We start from the raw sequence: 22,007 nt of genomic DNA on the forward strand, positions 1-22,007 counted from the left end.
AGCGCCATGCATTAGCACAGTACTGTACCTCTTACACTAGGTGTATGAGTGAGTATTCTTGACAAAGGAATCCTGTAGTGTTTCTCATTTCATTTGAAGATTCAAACCACTAGGTTTTGTTTTTTTTTTCATACAGATGTCAGAACTCTATTCTGATTTGTAGTTCCCAACCAATATTAAAAAGCAAAGGTATGTCTTGAGTTATCAGGGATAAGAACCACTGCTGTTAACTTGAAGGATAAAAGGTTGGAGAAATTTTTAGCTGTTAGCAAGATTTGTCATAAAATTACAAATGACTTTTATATTTATTACACAGAGTATGAAAAATATCTAGAACAAATTTTCCTTTTAATTATTTTAAGTGTCATTTACATTGTTATTTGGCCTATTTAAAATATTCAGTTTAGGTTACTAGTTATTCTTCTACCATATCAATCAATTTCTGATCAGTAAATTCAACTGTTTTACCTTTATCAAAAGTTTACATTTAGGCCGGGCGCTGTGGCTCACGCCTGTAATCCTAGCTCTTGGGAGGCCGAGGCGGGCGGATTGCTCAAGGTCAGGAGTTCAAAACCAGCCTGAGCAAGAGCGAGACCCCGTCTCTACTATAAATAGAAAGAAATTAATTGGCCAACTGATATATATAAAAAATTAGCCGGGCATGGTGGCGCATGCCTGTAGTCCCAGCTACTCGGGAGGCTGAGGCAGGAGGATCGCTTGAGCCCAGGAGTTTGAGGTTGCTGTGAGCTAGGCTGATGCCACGGCACTCACTCTAGCCTGGACAACAAAGTGAGACTCTGTCTCAAAAAAAAAAAAAAAAACAAAAAACAAAAAAAAAAAAAAAAAAGTTTACATTTCATAAGCTCATAACACCTTTCTTTCTTTTGTATTTGTAAAGTTGGCTTTACACACCAGTACTAGAGAAATATCTTTATGTTTTCTATAGTGATAGTTAAATACAGCGGTATTCAGTTTTAATACATTGTTTCATTTGGGCAGTGATTAGTAGTTAATAAATGCAAATTAAACAATGTTCAAATTATTTCATGTAATTGATTACTTTTCCTTCTTTTCAAAAATAGATGTTCAAGACAGAGTTCCTTCTTCATATTCACAGGGAGCAAGACCAAAAGATAACTCAGTGAGCACTTTACAGTTGAATACATCATCCACAAACCACCATTTGCCTTCTGAACATCAGACCATACCAAGTTCTAGGGACTCTAGCAGAAATTCTTTAAGATCAAATTTTTCTTCAAGAGAATCAGAATCTCCCCGAAGCAATACACAGCCTGGATTGTCTTATGTTTCAAGTAGAGATGAAACCCCAACCGTAAGCAATTCAGAAAGAGTTCTTTCATCTCAAAGATCATTTCAAGAATCTTCTGATAATGAAGGTAGGCGGACAACCAGGAGATTGCTGTCACGTATAGCATCTAGCATGTCATCTACTTTTTTTTCACGAAGATCTAGTCAGGATTCTTTGAATACAAGATCATTGAGTTCTGAAAATTCTTACATTTCTCCAAGAATCTTGACAGCTTCACAGTCTCGCAGTAATGCAACATCAACTTCTGAAGTTCCCGATAATAGGGCATCTGAAACTTCTCAGGGATTTCGATTTCTTAGGCGAAGATGGGGTTTGTCATCTCTTAGCCAAAATCATAGCTCTGAGTCAGATTCAGAAAATTTTAACCAAGAATCTGAAGGTAGAAATACAGGACCATGGTTATCTTCTTCACTTAGAAATAGGTGCACACCTTTGTTTTCTAGAAGGAGGCGAGAGGGAAGAGATGAATCTTCAAGGATACCTACCTCTGATATACCAGCTAGATCTCATATTTTTAGAAGAGAACCAAATGAAGTGGTTCACCTTGAAGCACAGAATGATCCCCTTGGGGCAGCTGCCAACAGACCACAAGCATCTGCAGCATCGAGCAGTGCCACAACAGGTGGCTCCACATCAGATTCAGCTCAAGGTGGAAGAAATGCAGGAATAGCAGGGATTCTTCCTGGTTCCTTATTCCGATTTGCAGTCCCCCCAACACTAGGAAGTAATTTGACTGACAACGTCATGATCACTGTAGATATTATTCCTTCAGGTTGGAATTCAACTGATGGAAAAAGTGATAAAACTAAAAATGCAGCTTCAAGAGATCCAGAAAAACTGCAGAAAATAAAAGAGAGGTAAATTTGATTACCTGTATTAAGCATATAAAGCATATTAAGGACAGCTTAGAAAAAGAACTTATTTCTAAATTGGCTTCTCATAAAATTGTTATCTGAAATTTCTTCTCTTAACATTTGTATCCAATAAATGTTAGTCTCTCATAGGTAAATAGATGAGAATAAATAATTGAGGATAGGCACCGGGGATGTGAATTGCATCAAAAATAATCTAAAGGTTATTATTTTTTACCAGTTTAGGCTACAGATGCATATGATGACAATTATCTCTTACTCTGTTTTTTTCTTACCCTGTTCTTTGGTAGACTACCCAATTGGAATTGGTAAGAGGAAATAAGTAATCATGAATTACCTCTAAATCTGTTTTAGCCTTTACTAAAGTGATTTATTTATCACTTGTTTGTATTCTTCACCTCAAATCTTTTTTTTGGAATAAAGTAAAATCAGATGCACAAATTTTTATTTTGTTTTTGAAGTCCACATGTGTACTGAATATTCTTTATACATTAGGATTATTTGACAGAAATACCAGTTTAAATTCAGGGCATAGAATTTTTTAATAGAAATTTTTTTGTAGAGTTGACCATTGCTTAAAAATCTCTGGTAAGAGTGAAAAGATTCTATTTTATCAGATTTCATTCCCAACTTTACTAATAATTTCGTCATCTTAGTCTAGTTAATTAATGTTAAAATAGTTTTTATGCTAAAATAGGATATAGAGTAGTACATACAGAGTATATGTGTAGGGAGAAAAGACTTACTACATAAAGCTAAAGTTGTGAGTTTGGGTCTTTTTTTCCTTTTTCATAAAGGTCCAGTATATTAAAATTGTTGGGAAGCATAGTTGTTACTGTAGGGTTTTTTTTGTTTTGTGTTTTGTTTTTTGGTACTTAAACAAGAAAATACTTTCCAACTTTCTGGTAATAAAGGAAGCCTTGCACACTTTCTGAGATGTTGGGCATTGGGCTGCCAGATTCCCATTTTTCCTTTTATTGGACAGATATTACCATGTGGCCATTATCTCCCTGCTTTTAAACTTGCTATTTTTCCTTTTGTATAGAAAGAGATTTACTCTACTCTGGTAATGTTAGCTTTAATGTTTGCTTATTATAGCAATTTCCTCTGATTGCAAGCTGTCTGCTAAGGAATGCAGTAACTTATATTTTTGGTCCTCGAGGTTAGGTTAATTTGACTGTCGTAATATAAACAAGAGGGCAAAGCAATTGTTTAGTGATCTTATGAGGGAACATATTAAGCCAGTCACCACCATAACTAGTTAGTTTTATTTTTTTTTTTTTCAAAGTCCATTTTTTTTTTTTTTTTTTTTTTTTTTTTTTAATTATTATTATTTTTTTTATTTTGGCATATTATGGGGGTACAGATTTTAAGGTTTCAATAAATGCCCATTTCCCCCCCTCCCCCCAAAAGTCTGAGTCTCCATCATGACCATCCCCCAGATGGTGCACATCTCACTCACTATGTATGTATATACCCGCCCCCCTCCCCCCTCCCACCTGCCCAATACCCTATTACTGTAGCACCTATGTGTCCACGTAGGTGCTACTCAGTTAATACCAGTTTGCTGGAGAATATATCTGGTGCTTGTTTTTCCATTCTTGGGATACTTCACTTAGTAGTATGGGTTCCAGCTCTAACCAGGAAAATATAAGGTGTGCTATATCACCATTGTTTCTTAGAGCTGAATAGTACTCCATGGTGTACATATACCACATTTTATTAATCCATTCTTTGATTGATGGGCACTTGGGCTGTTTCCACAGCCTTGCAATTATGAATTGTGCTGCTATAAACATTCGAGTGCAGGTGTCTTTTTTGTAGAGTGTCAAACTAGTTAGTTTTAAAAGCAGCATTTGTTGGTTATTTTACCAGAGAGAGAGAGAAGTGAGAGCGTGTGTGTTCCTTTGTTGTATCTTGTCTCATACATGAAGATTTTAAGACATTCTATAACTAAATTAATAAGGGTATAAAAAGTTGAACCTACCAAGTAAAGAATAGTTGAAACTATGAAGGGACTAAAGTTAAATTTAAAGATAAAACATAAATACTATGTTTTTAGCCTTTCAAAGTATTTGTGCTTGAGGCCATGTCTCTGATTAAGCTAGGGCATGAAAGTCACCTGGCAGTTGTATATCTCTCTGTTCATCTCTTTCCCCAAATATTTTGCTAAGTTCATTTAGGAATCCATATAATCCAGGTTGTATTTCAGTAACAGTTCAGTATTATCAATGTATTGAATACCTCTTTCATGCCAGCAGTGGACTAATGCAATAGAGATTTTGACAATTACTTTGCTTATTATGTAACTATTCTTTGTTTAAATTAAGTAGTGCATGATGATGATTGCCTGTTAAATAGGGGACGAAAGTTAATGGAAACTGTTTCATGCTTTAAAAGCCTACCTGTATAGGCCGGGCGCTGTGGCTCACGCCTGTAATCCTAGCTCTTGGGAGGCCGAGGCGGGCGGATTGCTCAAGGTCAGGAGTTCAAAACCAGCCTGAGCAAGAGCGAGACCCCGTCTCTACTATAAACAGAAATTAATTGGCCAACTGATATATATATATAAAAAATTAGCCGGGCATAGTGGCACATGCCTGTAGTCCCAGCTACTCGGGAGGCTGAGGCAGAAGGATCACTCGAGCCCAGGAGTTTGAGGTTGCTGTGAGCTAGGCTGACGCCATGGCACTCACTCTAGCCTGGACAACAAAGTGAGACTCTGTCTCAAAAAAAAAAAAAAAAAAAAAAAAGCCTACCTGTATAGAAATCAAGTGGAGAATTTTAAAATCTACTTTAAAATTTTTTACTGTGATAGAATACAAAAAGTGTATCAGTTTAAACATGGGGTTCTGATAACACATAAATGAGAAACCACAAGGCAATATGTGTTTAATTCATTGAAATAGTCTTAAAATTTGGGGGGAGGTAAGGGACAAAAGTGAATTTCTAAGACATTATATTGGACTTGATGTAGTCTGGAATACTGCAGAAATTAAAATCTCTCAGTGGTACTTACAAAGCAATTATGAATAATATGGATCTTAAACTGTGCTACCACAGACAAAATTACTTAAATCATTTGAAGATAAATGATAAGCTGTCCTATTTTATTTACCTTTGAAATGCTTATGATTTTTATTCTAAATGAAATGGTTTTTCATGGTGGTTACTGTTTATTATTACTACTTTTTTGTTGTTAGTGTTTGCTTTTTTCCTCCCAGAGAGAGCATGAGTAGAAATAGTAAAAAAGAGATTATTTGTGATGTATGATTGGAAATGACCAACCAGGATGAGTTATGATATCTCTTTTTGGGAAATATGCCTTCTTTTCCAGCCTCCTTTTAGAGGACTCTGAAGAAGAAGAAGGTGATTTATGTAGAATTTGTCAGATGGCAGCTGCATCATCATCTAATTTGCTGATAGAGCCATGCAAGTGCACAGGAAGTTTGCAGTATGTCCACCAAGAGTGTATGAAAAAGTGGTTACAGGCCAAAATTAACTCTGGTAAGATAAACCCTTTTGTGTATTTTGCCTTCAGCATTTTTCCAAGAGATGCATGTATGTATGTATGCATTTTGGTGAATAAGTTTATTATTGAATTTAGGCTCTTAATCAAAAGTATCATTTTATTTTTATTTTTTTTTATTTTAGCATATTATGGGGGTACAAATGTTAAGGATACGTATATTGCCCAAAAGTATCATTTTTGAAGTATCAACAAAAGCATAAAGAACATTATTAGTCTTGCTTCATAAATTTAATTTGTAATAATGTTTATGTTTCATTTTCAAACAAACAATTTACTTCTTCATATGTGTATAATGCAACTATAATTTGTAATCACTAGTAACCGTTACATCATATACTTTGAAATCAAGGAAATATACTCATCATTTACTAGCTATGTATCCCTGAGAAAAACTTAACTATTTCTAATGCTCTTGTGTCACTTAGCAAATTAAATTATTTTGTTCATTGAGTGCCTGTAATAGAGCCAGACACAGTTCCAGATGTGGTTTATAGAGTGGTAAACAAGACTGATAAGGCGCCTGCTTCTGTGGTGGTGGTATTGGGTGTTAAGGGAATTACTTTCTGAGGTGAGAACATTTAAATTTAGAGCTGAGCTATTACAGAAAGAAGGGAAGAGCATTCTAGCAGAGAGAATAGCCACTACAAAGACTTTTAATATGGGAATCAACTTTGGTGTATTTGAGGAGCTGAATGATACACAGTGGTAGTGTATAATTAGTGTTTTAGGGGCAGGGTGATACAGTTGAGATGAGAGAGATTAACAGAGGCTAGTTCATGTATGACTTTTAATTTTTTTTTAATCTGGTTTTTAAAATTTTTAATTATGGGCACATAAGAGTTGTATATATTTATAGGGGTTACATGTGATGTTTGATAACAGGCATAAAATGTGTAATGATCAAATCAGGGTAATTGGGGTCATGCAAGACTTTTAAAGCAACGGTCCAAAGCTTAGATTTTTATTTAAGTATGATGGGAAGCCACTGAGCGGGAGGGGAATGAAATGATCTTATTTATGTATGGCTGCTGTGTGGAGAATGGATTTTAGGGGGACAAGAGTGGATACGGGGGACTAATCTGGAGTTTATTAAAAGTAGCACTTGCTAGAGTTGGTGGTGGCTAACATATAGTAGTGGTGATGATGATGATGATAGAAATGGATAGAATCTGGTATATTTTGGAGGAGAATTATATAAGACTTGCCATGGATTAGACATGATAGAATGAAGGAGAAAGAAAAATAAGAGAAGCTCATATTTCTGCTTGGAGCAGTCACTAAGTGAATAGTAGTGCCTTTTACTGAACTAAAGGAAGCTGGAAAAGGGATCAAGAGTTCTGTTTTGCACATATATTTGAACTGCTGCTTATTAGCTAACCATGTGGAAATGTCAAGTAGACAGTTAGGTAGACAAGCCTGGCATTTCAGGAGAAACACTGAAAGTTATAGTTTGGGGAATTAAGACCACATAAGTAACATTTGAAGCTTTGGGATTAAATAAGGTCAACTGGAAAATGGATGAATATCAAAGAATTGGACCCAGGACAGAGCCCTGGGCATCCAAATGTTTAACGAGAGTGGAGAAAGAGCTTTGAAGAAGCAGCCTTCAGTCAGGTAGGAAGAAAACCAAGAAAATATGGTGTGCAAGCCAGAGGAAAAAAGTGTTTTAAGAAGAGTGTGATCAATCCTGTACTGCTGAGAGGTCAAGTGAGATGAGAATAAAGAAATGACAATTGGTTTTGATAACATAGAATGTGCTTGGTGTCTTTAGTCTCTGTGCAGTGGTGAGTACCTAAGCCGGATTGGACTGGACTGAGGACAGAAAAAGAGATAAGAAAGACAGCAATATAGTCTCTTCCTTCACCAAATTTACTGTCAAGGAGATTGGAAATATTGGGCAGGAATTAGTTATATGAAGTCATGGGATATGTTTTATTTTGAGGTAGGAGATTTTAGGGCTTGTTTTTACTTTCAGAGATTTAATGGAGAGAGAAAAAATTACAAAAAGGAGAGAAAGAAGATGGGGATCCCCAGAGCACAAGTTAAGGGGTTAGCCGTTAATAGGAGGAGAAAGGATATTTTATCTCCAGAAGGCTAATGTAGATATGATATTGATCAGTTTGTTGCTTTGGTGGGAAGATGCATGATTTTCTATATAATTGCTTTTGTTTTCTTAAAGAGTTAAGGTCTTTAGCCGATTAGGGGACAGGTTAGAAGGTTTTGAAATGTGGGTAAAATAGCATTCTAAGGATGTATAGTAGGATTTCCAGGCAGTGTTAGTATTTATAAAAGTGATTTTTAAAATAAGACACATATACTACATTTCTTACAAAGCAATTTTCAAATGCTTGGATACAGACATAGATTAGAGTTCAATGATGGTGGGTCCTTTGCCAGGCAAATATGATGAAGGAAGTTAAGGGTTATCTGTAGGAACATAATTGTGGTGATCGTGGGAATTAAGATCAGAACATAAGTAAGGACATTAGAAAGTGGATAGTGAGAAAAAGTGGTAGAGTCAGTGTCTTTGAGTCTAATTGACGTTGAAGAGAATTGCCAGAGTAAGCTGGAATAAGATGTTGTAGGTACACAGGGCCTTGCTCAGTGGCATGCGCTTATAATCATAGCTACTCAGGAGGCTGAGGCTGAATGATTGGTTGAGTCCAGGAATTTGAGACCTTCCTGAGCAACACAGTGAGATTCCATTTCTACAGAAAAAGAAGAAAGAAATTGTAGGTATACAGGAGGAGAGGATACTTAAAATATAGATTATGAGTTAGTGCGGTAAATTTTAGTGGCAAGGTCAATGGTATGACCTTAGAGTGGATAGCTGAGTAGGGGAAAATATTGGAAGCAAGGATGTTGAGAAAGTAAGAATTCAAAGTGAATAGTATATGTAGAAGTTGAAATTACCAAAAAGTGGGCCAGGTGCGATGGCTCATGCCTGTAATCCTAGCACTTTATGGGAGGCTGAGGTAGGAGGGTCAGTGGAGGCCAGGACTTTGAGACCAGCCTGAAATATAGTGAGACCCCCATCTCTACAAAAGAATAAAAAAAATTGTGGATGTCCCAGTGAGGTGGTGCACACCTGTGGTGCTAGCTACTTAGAAGGCTGAGACAGGGCAGTCTCGTAAGTCCAGGAATTCAAGGTTGCAGTGAGCTATGATGATACCACTGCACTCTACCCTGGGCAACAGAGCAAAAAACCTATCTCTAAAAAAAAAAAAAAATGACCAAAAAGTAAGTTAGTGGAGACAAAGCCAGGTACTAAAATCATTAATGAATGAGAGGGGAATTAAGATTTGAAAACAAGCCGGGCGCGGTGGCTCACGCCTGTAATCCTAGCTCTTGGGAGGCTGAGGCGGGCGGATTGCTCAAGGTCAGGAGTTCAAAACCAGCCTGAGCAAGAGCGAGACCCCGTCTCTACTATAAATAGAAAGAAATTAATTGGCCAACTGATATATATATAAAAAAATTAGCCGGGCATGGTGGCTCATGCCTGTAGTCCCAGCTACTCGGGAGGCTGAGGCAGAAGGATCGCTTGAGCCCAGGAGTTTGAGGTTGCTGTGAGCTAGGCTGATGCCACGGCACTCACTCTAGCCTGGACAACAAAGCGAGACTCTGTCTCAAAAAAAAAAAAAAAAAAAAAGATTTGAAAACAGCAATGCGTTTGTTAGATGAGGCGGGGGTGGGGGGGGGGCTGTCAAAATATCTTTGCTTCTTGCTCCTAAGTTACTGAGGGGCTGTGGGGGAAAAATGACCGTAGAATAGTATTAATATACACAGGTATTGGTCAGGGAGCATTGTGGTTCAGGCATGAAGGTAAAGAGATAATTCACAAAAAAGGTTAGTTATTAGAAGGATTTGCTGATGTTAGATAGTGAGTACCAGAGGGCACATTGGCAGTGGTTAGGAGGGTAAAAAAAAAACAAAGGTGGGAAATTAGATTAATAAATGTACATAATTATGTGAGATTAAAGGTCTGACATCTTGGTGACATAAGCAAATATGATAGCACTGATTTTAATTTTCATAATCTGTTGGAGGACTTGGGAAACCTGTTCAAGCTGTAATTTATGGAGCTGCTGGGACCCCCCCCCTCTCCCAGCTCCCATTAATGTTGTAGTCAAGGGGAGAGCAAAGGCCCACCTTGGGGCAAAAGGGGTGAAGAACTATCTTTATTCTAAGATAGTCTGGGCCCAGGGCTCTGAGATAAGCCATCTTAACCTATAGCAACCTCTTCTCTCTGCTGTGTGGTGTTAAGGTAACTAACAAGCACTGCCTTGGAGTGTTAAGACTTAAGTGAAAGATTGGGGTATTATAATTCATTGCCCTGAGATGATGTAAGGATTAGATGAGAGATTACACATAAAGTGCTTATGGTAGGTCTTGACACTTAGTAAGGGCTCAGAAGTATTAACTGTTACCAAAATGAAGAACAACAATTCAGCTCAACTTCTGATGCATTGGCAATTGGATATTTGTTGAGTATGGGGGAAAACAGATTAAAACAGTTTATTTTTTAAGAAAATTAGCTTTTTGGAATTAGACAAACCTAGATTGGAGTATTGGCTCCAACACTTAGCTGGCTATATAGGCACCGTATATGTTTCTTAAAATTGGTTCTCAATCCTGGTTACTGCTTAAAATCACCCACTGATGTTAATAAAAACAATGATTCAGATCCACTCCTAAAGATTCTTAAGTAGAACTGGCATTGGGCCTCAGTTCCATCCTGAGTAAAATTGAGTAATACCACTGAGTTGTTGTGACTGTCCAGTGCGATAGATAATTTTTATGGTTTCACACTATACCAGGTACATGGTAAATACTCAATTACATGGGAATTATTTTTATAAAGTTATAATAAGTACTTTTAAAGATATGAGTAACTGAATGTATAGATTTAAAAACTGAACCTTCCTGATAAATATTCAAACGGCTATTATATATGGATTGCTAACTCTAAAGTTTATATGAGTTTTATGCATAGAAAGATGAATAAAAAAGTTGTACAAGTTCAGGCAAATGTAGTTAGGGCCTCTTGAATGAGGTGAAGTATAATGGAAGGAACCCTGATTAAGGAATGTAGGGATAAATAGGTTGCTCCCAACAGTGTTTGGCGTTTTTGAATGACTTTTGGTATTATACTACAGAATAGAAAAATGAAGCCATAAGATATAATAAAATTTCTATTAAATGATCTCTTAGGATTATTATACTTTTCTTACTGGTAAATCAGAGAATAATTTTATGAAATATCTAATAAAGCTTTCTAAAATATCTTTCTCATTTTATCTTCCATCAGGTCATAGACTTATCCAGAATTTAGTTCAGTGTAATAATATATACATATATTTTTTGAGACAGAGTCTCACTTTGTTGCCCAGGCTAGAGTGAGTGCCATGGCATCAGCCTAGCTCACAGCAACCTCAAACTCCTGGGCTCAAGCAATCCTGCTGCCTCAGCCTCCCGAGTAGCTGGGACTACAGGCATGCGCCACCATGCCCGGTTAATTTTTTCTATGTATATTAGTTGGCCAATTAATTTCTTTCTATTTATAGTAGAGACGGGGTCTCGCTCTTGCTCAGGCTAGTTTTGAACTGCTGACCTCGAGCAATCCACCCGCCTTGGCCTCTCAGAGATCTAGGATTACAGGTGTGAGCCACCGCGCCTGGCCCAGTGTAATGATATTGCTAATAATTAAGAAATGCATTTTAACATCTTCATGTATGTTAGACTCAAAAAAAAAAAAAACAGGCCAGATGCAGTGGCTGACACCTGTAATCCTAGCCCTCTGGAAGGCCAGGAGTTCAAGACTACCCTGAGCAAGAGTGAGACCTGGTCTCTACAAAAAATTAAAAAAATAAGCCGGGCACACCTGTAGCCCCAGTTACTTGAGGCTGAGGCAGGAGGATTGCTTGAGCACAGGAGTTTGAGGTTGCAGTGGCCTATAATGACATCACTGCATGTAACCAGGGTGACAGAGCTAGACCCTGTCTCAAAAACAAAACAGAAAACTGGGTTTTATTCATATACTTGAAATATAATAAAAACTTGATGTAATTTGATTGCCGCTCATTTTGAGGCAGCATAGGCAACATAACTTCCTCAGATCAGTGCTCACTTTCCTTTCAGCTGTTTTCTGAAAGATGTGCTTGTGTTACTACTGCTGTGAGAGTTTTGTGACCTCTTTGAAGATAGGAGCTACCATTCTTTTCTGTATCTCTAGAACCTCTGATTATTGTTTGGTACACAATAGCCATTCAACAAATAAAAATGTCAGTTGAACTGAATTTAAGCCTCTACTCATATGTTATGTAAGTTCCTGTAATATTTTAAGACATTTTTCTATTTGAAGCCTTACCTAAAAATGAACACAAGAAAAGGGGGAAAGCTAAATGTTTAATTAGACAAAGCTACTAGCTATTAAGTTGGAGGCAAAAGTTTAGAATAATCAAATGTTAAATGGATATGGAACAGGAGGTCTTTTTCTTAAAAAAAAAAAACAAAAACCAACAAACAAAACTGGTAAAATAGATGTTACATAAAATTTTCCATTGTGACCATTTTTGAGTATACAATTCAGTAATGTTTAGTACATTTAGAGTGTTGTGCAATCATCACCACTATTTCCCAGACTCTCTCATCATCCCAGACAGAAACTCTGTACCTATTAAGCAGTAACTCCTCACTCCTCCCTCCAATCCTGGTAACTTCTGATCTACTTTCTGTCTCTCTGAATTGACCTATTCCAGATATTTCATAATAAGTAGAATCATGAAATATTTGTCCTTTGGTATCTGCTTTATTTCACTTAGCATAGTGTTTTCAAGGTTCATCCATGTTACAGCATGTGTCAGAACGTAACTCCTTTTATGGCTGAGAGGAGCTGTTTTTATTTGGACAATGATGGCCTTCCTTTTTTCCCCTCCTACGCAGTAGGGTAGGCACATTCCTTGGATTCCAGTAGGTCTTATATATATACATATGCTGTCATATCAAAGATACTAGCCTAGATATGTAACTAGTTGAGATGTTAAATCATTAAACGTTGTTTTCATGGCATCATGCCAAGATACTGAAGGAGGAAATAGGAAATACAGATAATTATTCCATTGCCTCTGTCAGCTTTTGAGGATCAAGGATGTATGAGTATCTGGGAGGAAAAAACAACAGTGATATCTAAATAATGGGTGGAGGCTTAAATACCATAGGGCAGGATCTGACGTGCACATTATTATAGATTCTTATTTTAGTATTTAGAATATTTACTATTCTTATTTTAGTATTATAGATTCTTATCTGCTGGTTTACTGCAGTAATGTAATTTTTCTTCTCCTTCCCTTTAAGATTTTTTTCTTTTAAGCTTAAAACTTGGGAGGAAAAATGTTTGTTTTGTGAAAGCATTATAAAAGTAAGCTTTACTTGTAATTTAATTTTTATCAGGTTCTTCATTAGAGGCTGTAACCACCTGTGAACTCTGTAAAGAGAAGCTGCAGCTTAATCTGGAGGATTTTGATATTCACGAACTACATAGAGCTCATGCAAATGAACAAGTTAGTATATTTTGCCTAATTTGGTAAGTGTCTATTCTGTGCTTAAAGGACAGCTCTTGAAGAAAAGATTAAATCATGGTCAGAAACTCTGCATTAAAATAATAATAGTAATAGTCTTAACATAATTTTTTCTGTTATTGCATTAGGTGTTATCATTTCATAATTTTTCTTTATTTTTTTCCTTAACTTTTTGTAAGTGAAAGAAAAGTCACAGGTTTTTAATTTATTCAGATAACATTTGTCATGTTTCCTAGATAAACCTGAAAATAATTAGGAAAGTGGTCCCAAAGTAGGCATGCCAACCTTATTTCCCCAGAGTTGTAAGTTTTTGAGATGCTTAAATGATACAGTTAGAATGAAAAGCTAAATATTTTCCCCATTTTCCCTACTGAAGGAAAATTTGGGGTGGGGAAGGAAGATAGTTAAGGAGATTACAAGAATAACTCTAGAGTCAAACTATTCAAGTGTGATTTAGCATATTTATTATAAAAAGATATGAAGGCAAGGAAATGCATGAAATACTTGAAAACCACTTTTTAAATAAAGGGGTAATTGACTTCCCCCCTCCTTTTAAATATTGAGTGACGTTCACAAAACATGAAAACCATTTTAAAGTCAAGAATTCAGTGGTGGTAGTATATTCACTATTTTGTTCAACTACCATTTCTTTTCAGTTCCAAAATATTTTCATCACTCCAAAAGAAAATCCCTGTACCTTTTAAGTAGTTGGCCTCCATTTCATCCTTTTCTCAGTACCTGGCATCCACCAATCTATGTTCTGTTGTGTTTTACCTATTCTGGGTATTTTATATAAATGGAATCATACAGTATGTGATCTTTTGTGAACAGCTTTTATTTTTAAAATGTGGCAATACTCTTTGAAAATCTGATTAAAACTATGTACACACTCTTTAAAATACGGACATAAATTTAAGGGATTCTCATATCCCTTGAAGCTAATTGCTTAGATCTAGGTTAAGAATCCCTGATCTAAAAAATGAAACATAAAGCAGTTGATGTAGCACAGCTGCTACTGTAATACCAGTTATGTTTTAGTCTCTAATGAGCTAGTTGTTTAAAAGAGAAATCCCTTTCAGCAAGGAAATTAAATTCCCAAGGAGTCTTTGTAGAGAGCAGAGCATTGGTATTTTAAAGAGCAGAAGAAAGAATATGTAAAGGTTGAATAGCGCAGAAATAAATAAATAAATAAATATAAAATAAATAAATATTCTTCTCAAAATGAGAGTAGGTTTAAAAGGATTATCTTGCCATCTTCATTCTCTGGATGCTCTATCATGTTTCTCAAAGGCAGTTCTTTGATTTTTCAATTCAGCCAGCAGTGTTATTGTCTTTTATTGTTCTCCAAGCATTTTAGTGACTCACATTCTTAAGTAATTTAGAAGTGTTAGGAAATATTAGGTGGAGTCATTGTACTAAACAATGATAGCCTTGATTAAGCTTCCTGGCTTTAACTTGTTTGTTCTGTGTGAATAATGGATTTTACTGGCCTACTACCCTCATTTTAACTGCTACCCTCATTATCCAGTGACTTCATCTTTTCCAAGGTGATAATCATTTAAAATTTTTTGAAGTTTTCTGGATATATGACGTCCATTTAAGTTAAAAATAAGCAAAATAAGGCTGGGCCTGGTGGCTCACACCTGTAATCCTAGCACTTTGGGAGGTTAAGGCAAGAGAATTGCTTGAGGCCAGGAGGTGGAGATCATCCTGAGGAAGAGTGAGACTGTCTCTACAAAAAAAAAAAAAAAATTAGCCAGGCATGATGGTGCTTGCTTGTAGTCCCAGCTACTCCAGACGCTGAGGGGAGCCCCCAGGAGTTTGAGGTTGCAGTGAGCTATGCTGACACCACTGTACTCTATCCTGGGCAACGAAGCAAAACTCTGCCAAACAAACTAACAAATAAATACATACATACTGAAGCATTAATTTCAAATCTCTTGAATACTCAATAGAATCTGATAACCAGTTACTTGCTAAAGCTGATACTAAGAACATCCAATGCTTAACTTAAGATGAGGTAATTGCTCAAAAAAGCTGCAATTTATAAGGCGTTCACTAGGTGTAAAAATTACAGGACTGATTAGATTTTTAATAACACTATATTTATGACTTGTATTCGTATCTTCAAAAAAACGGGACAGTTTTGAACCAAAGAATTCTGTTTTTACCAACTGCAGTTTCTCTGTGAATGATACAAGTTATTCTCTTACCTTTAGTCATTATTTACTGTTACTGTTAAGTTCATTGTATTACACACAAAAACTTCAGCTGTCACAGTAGATTTTAGGTGTGATAGTAAATGGTATGTTTTAAGTAAACACCATTTGAGCTGTATAGAAAACCAGAGCATTCATTGATTAAAAATATCTACTTTTATATAAATCATTCCATAAAGGAAGACTGAGAATAAAAAGGATATTTATACTTATTTGTACTCATCACATGACATTAGTAAAATTTTATGAAATTATGAAGGACAGGACAATCTTTTATTTCTTGTTTTCATTGTATCCCCTTCTAGGAACTGCATGTGAGTACATTTCCTCTAGTTTTTCAGTGTACTGTGAATATTGATCTTGATTCTACTAATTTTTCATTCTCCATATTTTTCCTTTCCTCTTGTTTGCTTCCCTGTTGAAGGCTGAGTATGAGTTTATCAGCTCTGGTCTCTACCTAGTTGTGTTATTGCACTTGTGCGAACAAAGCTTTTCAGATATGATGGGAAATACAAATGAACCAAGCACACGTGTCCGAGTAAGTAATATTGGAGTGGGGGAGAGGGAGGGTGTGACACCAGCAAGTGTTTGCCTTGGAAAGCAGATTGTTTTATATGTTCACATCCTATTTCCTTTGGGGTGCTCTTATTTTAAAATGTTTCTTATAAAAATAAAGATATTATAGATTTAATGGTAATTGCTGTCTTCCTTCTATAACAAGCAGACTGATTTTCTCATAAAACTATTTTAGAGAAGTAATTTTCTAGCTCTTGAAGGTAATTGGAATATATTTCAGTGAAAACTAGGGACAGAATTGGAAACACCAAGGGAAAATGGTTCTTTTTAATTAAAAAAAAAAACACCCTCGTATTATAACTTAGAAACCTGAAATTGAACTCCAAAAGCCAAAAGAGTATGGGAAATTAACTTCAATTTTTTTGTTACTATTATGTTTAAGATTACCAGTACACTAAATTTTAAGTGTCTATATCCCAAACTATTTACGGTAGGGACTAGTTGGTGTTTATTATGTACACTATTAACCATAATACAATATTTAGGCTGGCTGTTTGTTAGGTTTAGACATTTGTAAGTAAATGATGCTGTTTGCCTCGATATAACCAGAGGAGGGAACTTTATACTTTATTGCCTTGGCCATTTTGTGTAGCGGGTGCTAGGGTCTATATATGTCTTTCATTATTGTAGCATTCTGAACACTTAATATATCTTGAAATGTGTTCATAAATACATTCTTCAAACCATTTTTTATATAAATGTTCACTTTGATAAAGATTTAGTAGCATTCATGTTAAAGTGTAATGTTTTTACTTTGAAAATTATCAAATAACTGTAATTCAGTGTATATAATTCTTCTAAATTAGTAAAATATTTTTCTATATTTTATCATCACGTGGACATTATTCCAGTGAGCCAGTTGACAGATTATTATCATTGAAAGAAAAGTGAACAAACTGTTAACATAAGTATTTTAGAAATCATAAGCCCCTAACTTTAGTTAATGCTATGAAATGATTTCTAAGAAGGTGTCTTAGCTCTTCAGAGTGAATAAAGCATAGAAGGTCTTTTGAATTCATGTGTTTGTAAATGTTAAGAAGTTCCATAGTGGAACATTCCAAAGTGTTGGTTGACTTTCCAAATAGCAAGTCATTTTTAGGACTTTTAAATTATAGAACCAAATGTATACTTTTAAAACTATCAAATTCAGGCAGGAAAATAGTGATTCTTGGGAGTATTTTTTTTTTTTTTTAGTTGACCATTACCATTGAATTCATTTGTGTCCAAATTACAAGGGTTTTCTGGTTTTTTCTCCCCTCTGTTTCGTAATTTTTTAAAGTGTTATACAAGAAGATAATACCATTGGATGAAATTATTTTATTGTATCTGTTCCAATTTCAAGAAACTGTTTTCTACATGATTAATAATGATTATATAAAACATTTAAAAAATAATACCCTTACACTTATAATTTTTGATGTGGGGGGAGAAAGACCCCTATTTAAAGGTTTAAAATGATGTTTGACTTTTTAAATAGAAATGAATCTCCTATACTGATTCTCTCTTTAGATCCATTTGCAACATTTAAACTACTGTATTTCTTTCTGCATTGTTTCTAGTTTATTAACCTTGCAAGAACTCTTCAGGCACATATGGAAGATCTCGAAAGTAGGTGGAATTTCCCCTCCCCAGATTTGTTGAATTTACTTTTGCAAATTAAACCCACAGAGCAAAACCTTAAGTATATACTCATTTCTACCGAATTACAGCTTCCTGTAAAGCTTAATACCAAAGTGATTGATTTGGGAAAATATGGGATGGGCAAGTGATAGTTTTTTAAAAGCATATATTATAAATTACTTTAGGGTATAGAGAGATGTAATTGTTACACCAGCATGTTACTTTCATTTTAAATAAAATTTATTTTTTGATCACTTTGATTTTAGCACTTGTAATCCAAAAGAAAACATAAATCTTAAGTACTAATCAAACCACATTTCTTAATCTGTTAAATTTTTTTCTTTTGGTAAGAAATTTTACTTGTTATTCAACTTTGGTAGTTCATAAAAAAATTTTCCCTGTGCTTATATATGGTTCCAGGGTAACGGGAAATAGAGTCTTGGTTCTGAGTCTATAACAGAACACGGAGAGGGTTTTTTGCTCTTTGTTCATATCCTTAGGGACCTTTAATAGGCAGCCAGCTCTGCCAGCTGCTCCAATCTCCTAAGGTGATGTTCCAGAATTAGGACTTCTGCCTGAGCTGCTATGTGAAGGCACTGAATGCCCAAATCTTTACAGGCATCTGCATAGCATACCCTCTTCTCAAAGTCCTATAACCTTATATCAGGTAGGCACAGGTATTGGTGGCTCTGGAGTGGTCTTTGGGAACCCAAGATTACCCCCACTTAACTCCTACCTATTTTACTTTTTCATCCAAAGCAACAAGTTCCCCATTTCAATACGTTCTTTGAAGTGTTTTTAAATATATATTCTCCAATTGATTACTTTCTATACTCATCTTCAAAATATTTGGAATATCTGAAGTGTGCATAACATTTTCCTTTATAGAAAGCTCAGCATCCTTTGAAGTAAGATTTAAGGACTTAGTCCTCATAAGAACCTTTTAATTCCTTGCATAGTGTAAGACAGATTTTTTTTTGTTAAGTCTGTACTAGTTTTAAGTTTTAAAAGGATTTGAGGCCGGGCGTGGTGGCTCACGCCTGTAATCCTAGCACTTTGGGAGGCCGAGGCGGGCGGATTGCTCAAGGTCAGGAGTTCAAAACCAGCCTGAGCGAGACCCCGTCTCTACCAAAAATAGAAATAAATTAATTGACCAACTAAAAATATATATACAAAAAATTAGCCGGGCATGGTGGCGCATGCCTGTAGTCCCAGCTACTCAGGAGGCTGAGGCAGTAGGATCGCTTAGCCCCGGAGATTGAGGTTGCTGTGAGCCAGGCTGACGCCACGGCACTCACTCTAGCCTGGGCAACAAAGTGAGACTCTGTCTCAAAAAAAAAAAAAGGATTTGAAATAAAACAACACATTTTCACAGTTTTAATCGGTACTTGTGAAAATAAAGGAGGCAGTGGGAATTTACTTGGTGTAAAAAATTTTTTCCTTTATACTTTCTATGTTCACATCCCTTATGGTTGGCCAATACAAAGGTCTCTTTTTTGGTTGTTACTTTGAAAATTATAATTTATACTTTATTCAATGTGATGACAGTAATTTGTTTCAGTGTACATTTTCCCCAGATTTATTATTTTTTAAAAACTAACATTCTAATTGAGAATTTAGTTTCTTTAATAGCAGTCTCTGCTCCCAATTTGTGAGAGGAATATAAGATGGAGGTGAAATATACCACACTCAGTTGAACATGAAAGATATGAGTGCTACAGATGTGGGTGCTACAAGTTAAACCCTAGGTACCAAGAGTATTAATATATTCTGAAATTGGTTGCAACCGAATTTTCCTCTCCTGTGGAGTTAACCAAATGGAAAATATTAATACAAGAAGTTACCTATAAAAGCTGTTATATTTTATTAGTTTGATATTTCTCCATGATATAGCATAGAACTTAATGTGATAGTGTTTATATCAGTCATGAGCTAGGTATATGCTTGGTATTATTTATTAAATAAGGATTTTATCTATAAGTATTACATACTTTTTCTGTGTTTTGATCTAGTTTTATTCCATTTGCAGGATGCTCTTAAATTGTCCAGTATTAATACAAGAGAGTACATTAAACCTTTCTGCCCTTGATAGTAGGGGGGATGCTAGTTAGATTTTTGCTAGTGAGCTTTCATCATTTTCCTTCACTTGCAAAGCAGTTCACAAGATACATAGTTTTAACTTATTATGTCCAGTTTTATACTTACTATATCCTTCCTAAAGACATTTTGGGATCCTTTATATTAACTCTTGAACCGCTAATGACTCTTCAATAAACTGAGGTCAGACATGTTTCAAAAGTGATAAGTTTCTGACAGTGTGGAGACATGGGATTGAAACAATAGGTTTTTATTGAATCCAATTATCTTAACTTAGGCTGTGTCTATATAAAGCATTTTTGACATATTAAATAGAGCTTTATTTTGGCATTGTATAGACATAGCTTTATGTAAATTGCAAGAACATCCATAACCTATTATTCTATGTACATTTTTTTTCATTCTCATCGGATGCATCAAACATGCAGCGGTAATAAGCCAGATTCTACTCAGGTGTGTGAGAGCACTTGCCTTAAATTCACTTTTTCTCTAGTGTATATATCATTAGCTACTATGAACACAGATTGATCTCAGAAACATTTTAGAAGGTGTTATTGAGCCACATTTTTAAACATTTTCATTTTTATAAAAACTATGTAACATCACAAAAAGATATGGGGGCGGGGCATTGTGGATGGGCATCACCCATGGTCAAACCACCCTAACCCTGTCATGACAACTTATCATTTTGATCAAACAGTATACTAAATTGGGATTTTTGTTTTACAAGTCATTGCTGTTCTGGCTTCATATTTACACCTCCCATTCTTATCCCCTTTAAAATCATTCTTGATCATCCTGTTTTCTTTCAACAGCTTCAGAGGATGATTCCGAAGAAGATGGAGACCATAACAGAACATTTGATATTGCCTAACTTCATATAAGACAAATGGATGATCTGTGAACAAGTGTTTATTAAAACTGGCAATTAAGTATGAATTAATTTTGTGGGGGAATGCCTATTAAATACATTGACTATCTTATATATAAAATGAATATATACATACACATGTATGCATGTATATATATATTCATTCTGAAGTGTTGCTGAATTAAGATTCTACTGCTGGACCTTTTAACATGGCCAGCACATCTGATGTTTCTAAACTGGTAATCAAAAGTATTTTTCTTCTAGGTGATTGGGAAAGTATTACCCTTGTTTTAAATATCTAAGCAATGCCCATCAACTTTTTTCTGTTCTGATTACTGTAGTCATATTTATAAAAAAAGGTTCGTGTTTTAGTCTTCTTTTTGCTTAGTGAGAAAAGTGGAACAAAATATGCTTTTGAAATAAAATGCCAAATGGCATTTATTTTTCTTTCTAAAATGCCTTAAGTTGCAGTCTCATTTTGATAGTCATTTGTCTCCAGTGTTTAGAAATAAAAATAAAAGAATGGGGAGAAGGTTATGAAGATTGTTCATTATATAAAGTTTCAAATTTAATTTGAATTCTAAATTCACTTACAGTAAAACTAATTTTTAAAAAGTATACAAATATAAAATGTATAAATGATGGATAAGTTTTTGTATTGATTTGCAAAACACAGATTATATTTGATAGGCCATGGTATGTACATATTCCTTTTGGGAATATTACTGCTGTAAATTATATCAGAAATTGCCAGTCAAATGCTGTTTGGTTAAAAAAAAATTATTGCAATCTCAAGTTAATGGAACATTTTTAAATTCCACATTCAAAGTTTAAAAACACTGGTTTTCAATGTGTTTTTTAGTGTTGTCACTTTATAGATAAATAAGATATAAATAACCTGTTTGGATCTTGGTCGTTTTTAACTGTTCCTTGGTAATTCTGAGCATTTGTTTGGTGACTTATTAATATTTTTCACTACCTTTGGAGAACAGATTAACATTATTCACCACGAATGGGTCTACACTGTGGTCATGAGTTGTGTATACTTCCATAACACTGTATTTTTCTTTTGTCAGCACTCTTGGGGTACACTTTAAAACACCTTCAGTTGGCTTCAGGTTGAAGTCTCATGTTATGGTAACAAACTCCTTTTTCAGAACCTAAATAGAAACCATGTAATTTCTCAAATGTGAATGAATAATTTGCCCACACAAAGTCAGTTTGTTGGTCTTATGTAAAACATTGGTGTGAAATAAAGTGCATACTGATTAATTTATTTTACAGTTTGAAATGTTTTCTTTTAAACTGGTGCACAA

General features: G+C 35.2%; 1 protein-coding gene across 4 annotated transcripts in view; it reads left to right on the forward strand.

The window, feature by feature from the left end:
* The window catches only part of MARCHF7 (membrane associated ring-CH-type finger 7), a 50,989-nt gene extending 29,022 nt beyond the window's left edge, over nt 1–21,967 (forward strand). The window contains exons 5-10 of one of the 4 annotated variants that reach the window (XR_012920554.1): nt 1,083–2,187; nt 5,537–5,706; nt 13,181–13,290; nt 15,952–16,065; nt 17,663–20,273; nt 20,636–21,967. Coding sequence is in view for 3 of the 4 variants with exons in the window: in XM_076005580.1 (XP_075861695.1) it covers nt 1,083–2,187; nt 5,537–5,706; nt 13,181–13,290; nt 15,952–16,065; nt 17,663–17,872 (1,709 nt within the window). In the remaining variant the exon portion in view is untranslated. Of the gene's footprint in view, nt 1–1,082; nt 2,188–5,536; nt 5,707–13,180; nt 13,291–15,951; nt 16,066–17,662 lie in introns of all 4 variants that reach the window. The other 3 variants (XM_012745229.3, XM_076005580.1, XM_012745231.3) reach the window with 3 other exon arrangements.
* The last annotated feature ends 40 nt before the right edge of the window (nt 21,968–22,007 follow it).

Source organism: Microcebus murinus, chromosome 8, assembly GCF_040939455.1.
Source record: "Microcebus murinus isolate Inina chromosome 8, M.murinus_Inina_mat1.0, whole genome shotgun sequence".
NCBI lineage: Eukaryota > Metazoa > Chordata > Mammalia > Primates > Cheirogaleidae > Microcebus > Microcebus murinus.